The following is a 7,257-nucleotide window of genomic DNA, read 5'->3' as shown; positions in this document are numbered from 1 at the left end:
CACACACACACACACACACACACACACACACACACACACACACACACACACACACACCGCTGTGACACGAGTCAGGGAGCAGGCAAGGATAAATCTTTTCATTGCTCCATACGAACAAGAAAACACTGTGACCTCAGCTGGACTGCAGCTAAAAAAATGGGAACTCGTAACTGATTCAAACAAAATTGGTTCAGAGGTGAGAAACGACTGGACATTCAGTAAACACACAGCATTAAAACAAAAGTGTTGTTTACACAAAGTTAGGCAAGCTTTTCTGCTTGTTCTTTTGAAATTAGCCTCATTTTACTGCTGCTTAATGCAAAACAACTTTCAACAAAGAAAAACTGTGATAACAAGTAAGTTTATTAATTGAGCGCACAGCAAACACAAGTCTAAGAACAACTGTTACTAACTACAGAGGTCAACACAGGAGGTGTCCTTTCTGGAAGAAGACAAGATGCTCACACTGATGATCAGATACATTCAGCAGGATCAGCTGGAAACCAGCGTGGCAGGAACAGCAATAATCTGCACAAAGTTTTCACAAACTACTTCTCATCTCACTGCTGAAGCATGAAAACGTGTCTGAAAGCTGAAAACTGGCAGGAAAATATTTTTAGACATAAGCACAAGGAATGATGAAAGTGCTCAGTTTGTTGCTACATTTAAAACTAAAAAGCTTTTTTAACAATCCTCTGAAAAGACTCCCCTCAAGCTAACCTTAAAACCCATTATCACATGAGAAAAACAAATGGTTCAGCTTTTAAATGGAGGCTAAACAAGATGAAATTGTGAAACATATAATACAGATGTTAGTATTCATTAAAAAACACACACATTTACAGAATCAAGGCTCGAGTTTAACCATCAGTGAAATAACATTCTAGCAAACCTTTGACAAAAGACTAAATATGACACAAAATATTGCTGAGCTCACGGTGAGAATAACTTTATCAGTTGTCATTGTTTTTAATTGTTTTCACATTTATTGCATTTACCTCCTGGAAACATCTGGGAATGTAGAGAATATAGTGTGCTTTATATGGCTCAGGATTATTAATTTACTAAAATACCTTATTGACTGAATATGTAAACAGTTGTAACTCTTCCAGCTGCTTGTGAAGATGTGCCATGAGCTAAATATATGTTACTTTTGTTGACAAAGCAGGTATACTGTATATTTGCAGGATTCACCTCCTTGTGCAGCTCAAAGTGCCTGTGACATCCAATTTTTGTTAGAAATATTAATGCAATTTTGGAAAGATGACATTAATAACAAATTGTTTTGTGTGTACTATCTATAGTTTGTAAAGTAACTAGTATGTGAACCTTTGTACTGATGCTGCTGTGACACCTGAATTTCCGGGCTGCGGGACTATAAAGGCTATTCTATTCTATTCTATTCTATTCTATTTTATTCCAAATTGCAAAAAAAATTATGCTGCTGAGATGAATAGTTGTTGAGATGTTCGCACGTGCAGTAACAGGAAGTGATAACAGAGTAATGGCAGTGTGGAAACAGAGCACTGCTACAATAACTAACAGAAGAATTTGATGTTTTTTAGATTATTTTGAGTCACTAGCTGTGTTTCCACTGACCATGACAATGCGCAAATTGAAATTTGATCTTTATATAAACAATGTTTGAAATAAATTTGTTCAATGGAAACAAGTCAATGAAAAAAAAACTTACGTTTTTCAACAAAACGTTTTTGCACTAGGATGAGGTGGTTTTTCGGCCATACTGAAACTGGTGTATTTCGCAAAACTGCAATGGAAACACTTTTTTGCATCACGGGAATCACGTGATCATCAACCAGGTGTTTCTACTGGCGAAAAAGACAACGAAGATAACAGGAAGTAGAAGTAGTAAAATCACCAACTACAATTTCCCAAAAACGCTGCATACGTAGACGCTCCAAAGTATATGGGGCTTGTCGCTTGAAAGCCTCAATAAGATGCCAATGTCTCCTCTGATGGCTGATGATGAGCGCTAGTGCCATGGTAGCAATATGAATATATCTTCATAAGTGTTTACATCCATTGCCGCCATGTTGTAATGACTTATCACGAGAACAAATGTATTCAAGCGTAATTTTGATAGCATTTCTTACTTTATGGAAACACCGCAATTGCGAAAAGCAGCTACTAGAAAGATAAAGAAGATTTAGAGTTCAAATAATGTTTCAATGAACAATGACCTGGGAGTTCCCCTTCTTAACAAGCTCTCCTTTGATGTCACTTCCTGTTTCACTCTGGCTGAGAAGTTCAAGAGACAATATGCCAATTGCCAAACTGCCAACTGGCAACCTGTACAATGCCAAGTTTCTTAAAGGGATCCCCGATTAGTTGTAACATTAGACTTTATTTAATAAACATATTTTAACTGTAAAATCAAGACTGTAAAAATACTGTAGGATGTTTAGTATTTATAATTTTTAAACTAAAAGTGTAAAAATATATTACACGGACGTGGCCATTTTATTCACATGCAAAGCATTCTGGGTAAATGATGATGTGGGTAGGTCATCGGTGCGAGGCTGCTAGCGCTCTATATCCACCTTAAAGGTTAATCTTGGACAATATCTGATGATCGRCTCTTTTAAATGAAACCAGAGAGCGTTGACAGAGAGGAGAAGGTAGAAATGACTCAGCCTGKAACTGAAAATATGGATGGAGGACCTCAGTTTAGCTTGTTTGTCACGCTAGCACCGAGCTAATACATATAAGGCAATATAGCGTCAGTGCTAGCACAAAGGCTAACAGGCTAATCTGAGGTTCTTCTTCCATGAAGCAGCTCTGTTGTCCATCTATATTTTCAGTTACAGGCTGAGTCATTTCTACCTTCTCCTCTCTGTCAACACTCTCTGGTTTCATTTACAAGAGTCAATCGTCAGATATTGTCCAACATTAAACTTCAGGGTGGATATAGCTCGCTAGCAGCCTCACACTGATGACCTAGTTGATGTCATCATTTACCCAGAATGCTTTGCATGTAAATAAAATGGCTCCGTCCGTGTTAAAATATATATTTTTTAAATTTACCAAACTGAACATCCTACAGTATTTTTACAGTCTTTATTTTACAGTTAAAATATATGTTTATCAAATAAAGTCTAATATTACAACTAATTGGGGATCCCTTTAAATATGAAGATGTTTTCTTTGACTTTTTGTATTTGAAGGATGTCACAGACACTTCAAATGAACGTATTTTGTTAGGTAGATATTTATTTTTTTAAATACTAGAAAGTTTAAGTTTAAGTTTAAAGTTCAGTAGAGCTTGAGAGGAAGAATTTAAATATCCCTTTAAAAGGAGGCATCTTAAAGAGACAGGAGCTAAAATGGAGCTTGTGGTGACAATGGCTGCATCCATGTACAATTTAAGATGAAAGTGTGTTTTTTTTTTAAACATTAAAGCATAAAAGGCTAATCTAGCAGATCAGGTGAACATATATGAACTCTTTAACTACATTGTGTAGTGTAGAAAACCCAGAGTTGGAGTAGTTACAGATGGCAGCACAACACTGAGTCTCCTCTTTAAAACAAGACAGTAAAACAAAACATTCAGATACTTAACCTAAAATCTATGTCTTTTTCAGTCAAAACATTCATTTTCATGCATGAAAAAAAACAACTATATGCCTAAAATCTTGAATATCAGGTGTGAAAAATGTCAGTTTTGTACATCGTTTGACTTTAAAATCCCTCTAGCGTAGCGTCTGAGTCAGTCACACGAAAAGCTCAAAAAGGTTCGAGGCAGTATGGTATCCAAACAGGATGTGAATACTGAGAATTAGGAAAGCTTCTCCGTTAATTTACAGCAGGCATTTATGGTGAGGACAGGTGCACTCGTGCCCATCCTGCAGGTTTTCCACTGAAGCAGACAAAATCTGGAGTTGTTTTACGGTTACAGGCAGTAAGAAGGCACCTCCTTTAATGCCAACAGGGAGCAGTGAGATGTTGTGTTCACGTGGACATTTGCTGTGAAGAATCTCGCTGGTGATCTTCAGATTTGAGCGAATGAGGGGAGAAGGTGCACAAATTTGTGTAACAGCAGCTGCATTAAGGTGGTATCTCACTGGGCTGCAACTGTTGGTGGAGGAGTCGCCTAAAATTTAAAATTTTCTGTGGGCGTCTCCAACCTGTTTTAAATGCAGTAAAACTGGGATTTTTTGACCAGGTAAAAAAAAAGCAAAAAACACACCAATGGTAAACAAAAATTATTGGTTAAAATTGTATATCTTCATTTCAAATAGGGTATTTTTGTTTGATTGCATCACATGTGGAGCTGCTGCTGAGGTGTAAAAAAGCAGACTGGAGCTGGTATGAAGTGGTTGCAGGTTTTTATAAACCCTGATTTTCCAAAAATTAGCTGCCCAGATCCCAGTCACAAGACTCACTGAAGATTCATTAAGACTATAATTTGGCTCGCTTCATATTTATTGTTTTGCAACTTTAAAATCACAAACTAGTCTCCTGACTCTGACAGACTCAAAACCACCAGACAGCTCTTTAATTTTCTGTTGCAGGTCTCAGTTAATTCTCAATGCTTGTGACGAAGTGACCAGCAAGTTGTGAACATGGAGGTCCATTGTTGTGTGCACAGATTGCAAAGCTGTATTTTAGGCACTGCACATTGCTTTGATGATTGTACGATTGTACCTGATTTGAACCAAGCATTATATTTCTCCCATGTTTGTGATTTAATCTATCGCAGTGCACTTCAATAACGACTGGTTATCGGTGTGGTTTAAAGACTGGACATTTGAGGCTGTAGTGCTGAGTGTCAGAGGGGAGCTCCTGTGCAGGTGTCAAAATCTATTTTATTTCTGTTGCATGTTTAAAAAACAGCTGACCAGATAAAATCAACACTATAAAATTACACATAAAAACCAACAGTTAAAAAAGACTAAAACAAAGAAATACCACAGCATAAAAAGACATCTGCAGTATGAATATCAAGAGGCAGGTTCATCTAGTTTAAGTGGCTATCACTGCAAAAGCCAGATCCCCTTTGTGCACTATGAGCATCTGAACAGGCAACCAGTGTAAATCTGCTAAAGCTTGAGCCTTCGACCCTGCAGCAGCATTTTGGACTAACTGCAGATGATGAAGGCATAGACAAGAATTCCAAGGTCTTTTGTTGGAATGTAAGATTTTGTTTGGCCAATTTGAGAAACTAATAAAAACTGTGGACACTTGCTTCTCATATTTAAAAAGAATTGTCTAAAAATGTGCCTGACGATGGGTTAACAATAAGAAGCTAGAGGTCTAAGGATATCGGTTACCACATTTAAAGAGGTATGACTTCTAAAGACACTAGAAATGTTTTCATTCAGATATCAATAATATGGTTAATACAGTTCAAAATACAGGTGTAGCGTTCTTGAGATGGGTTGGAGAAAGAAGAGTTCATGAAGCCTGCAACAAGTATGTAGCAAGTACGTGGTACAGGACAGAAGGGTGATACTTCACGCTACAAGTGTATGAACATTTTAAAGGCAAATTTGTTGCACAAAAGCAACAAAATTTCAAGCCTCTGCAAATTATAAGGAAATTAAAAATGCTTTAAACTCTAGGAATGCTGTTCACCAACTAGTTGTCAACAGGTGCAGCCGAGTGAGATACCACCTTTACACTTTAATATGACACACAAACGATGCTGTTGTCTTCGGTTAGCTTATGGTTTCTTTGGCAGAGTTGTACAATCACAGAACAACAACAATGCCTTTGTGAACACAAACCAAACCATCTACAGGCTTTAACTTCGCTTTGTCAGAGGTCTGCCCTCCCGAACGTGCTTCCTCTTTTCTGCCTTCCCTTTCTCCCTCACCTTCCTGAGTCGCCGAGGAGGGGGCGTTCCCCTCGACTCACTGTCCTCCTGAGCGCTGGATGTATCCATCCCATCCTGCTCTTCAGGAATGTTGGGAATGGCCCCACTGCTCCCGTCTAAAATGTTCCTGAGGGAAGGGTCCTCCGGCGTGCAGGTGGCAGTGGTACCGCTCTCGCTGCTGCTCAGGTCCTGCTCCTCGCCGTACCTGCCCCCTCGGCTGTGGTGTGGAAGGGAGGAGGCCCTGATCGAGGGCCTGTCGCGCTCCGACTCTCGGATGTGCTGCTGGGGCTCGTTCATGTCTACGCCGGAGTCCAGGCTGGTGTCATTGCTGCTGGGCGGACGGTGGCGGCCCTGCAGCTCGATGATGGAATGACGGACCTGAGCGGCTGGCTTCCCATCGAGAGAGACAAACCAAGCTCTGGGGTGAGAGGACAAGGATTTGCCCCGGGTCAGCTCCAGCAAGGTGCGTTCAGACATTCCTTGCAGCTCACTGGTGTGCCCACTGCCAAAGACCTGCATACCAGCTGCCTCGTTGAGAGTCCCAGGCACAGAGACGGAGGATTCAAGGAGGTTACTGTAGCGTCCCCACACACCAGCGTTTGGACCTGGTCCTGGAGGTGGGGTCTCCAGTGGCTGTGGGTCATCCTGATTGCTTTGCTGAGGGCTGCTTCCACCCTGGGCATGGTGGTGAGGGACTTTGGGGAGTGTCTGGGTGTAGTTGTCCTTACTGGCAGGTTCTGAATGAGCGTCGTACTCCACCCCATTTCTGGGGAAAGTGTTGGACTTGCATCCTGGGAGCTGTGTCTCCTGTGCACCAAACAACTCCGGAGCTTGAATGATTGCCACCGGTTGGTTGTAGATGTGCACCAGCTTATCCTGAAAGAAGTTCTCAGAGTTCATGTTGGCCCGACTCTCCTCGGCTTTCTCCCGTATCCGAGCCGCCTCCTCGCTGTTGATGTAGTGAGGCGGGGGCTGCGACCCCTTCATCCGATCTGCAGTAATGTTTTCGTAAGGAGGTGCCGCATTAAGACTCCCCGGGTCCTCCACATAGATGTTGTAGTTGGCTTTGTGTCGGGGTGTGGATGGTTCGCAGGAGACGCTGCAGGAGGCCAGGCTGTCCCCAGATCGGAACAGCAAACCTTCCTCCATGTGGGTGGAAGTGGTTTGGTCCTTTTTCACCACCGTCAGTTTGGAGAAGCGTGCACGTCTCCTCCTGGGCTCTTGATAGGAACCTCTGGAGATGGAAACATCAAAACCTGATTAACATTTGAGTCCTTTTTATGGATGAGGAGAGGGAGGTGTGGGTTTCTCTGCTGAGGCCCCATGACCTGGTCCCAGAGAAGCAGAGTGAGTATGTATGTATGTATGTATGTATGTATGTATGTATGTATGTATGTATGTATGTATGTATGTATGTATGT

General features: G+C 41.1%; 1 protein-coding gene across 1 annotated transcript in view; it reads right to left on the bottom strand.

Annotated features, from left to right (window-relative positions):
- Nucleotides 1-3,213: 3,213 nt before the first annotated feature.
- fam171b (family with sequence similarity 171 member B) overlaps nt 3,214-7,257 on the bottom strand; it is a 20,779-nt gene continuing 16,735 nt past the window's right edge. Inside the window, exon 8 of the mRNA XM_014012003.1 lies at nt 3,214-7,070. Within this exon, the coding sequence (XP_013867457.1) occupies nt 5,765-7,070 (1,306 nt within the window). The 3' untranslated portion in view covers nt 3,214-5,764. The remainder of the gene's footprint in view (nt 7,071-7,257) is intronic.

This window comes from Austrofundulus limnaeus, unplaced genomic scaffold (assembly GCF_001266775.1).
Source record: "Austrofundulus limnaeus strain Quisiro unplaced genomic scaffold, Austrofundulus_limnaeus-1.0 Scaffold87, whole genome shotgun sequence".
NCBI lineage: Eukaryota > Metazoa > Chordata > Actinopteri > Cyprinodontiformes > Rivulidae > Austrofundulus > Austrofundulus limnaeus.
This window is presented reverse-complemented; position numbering and strand designations above follow the sequence as displayed.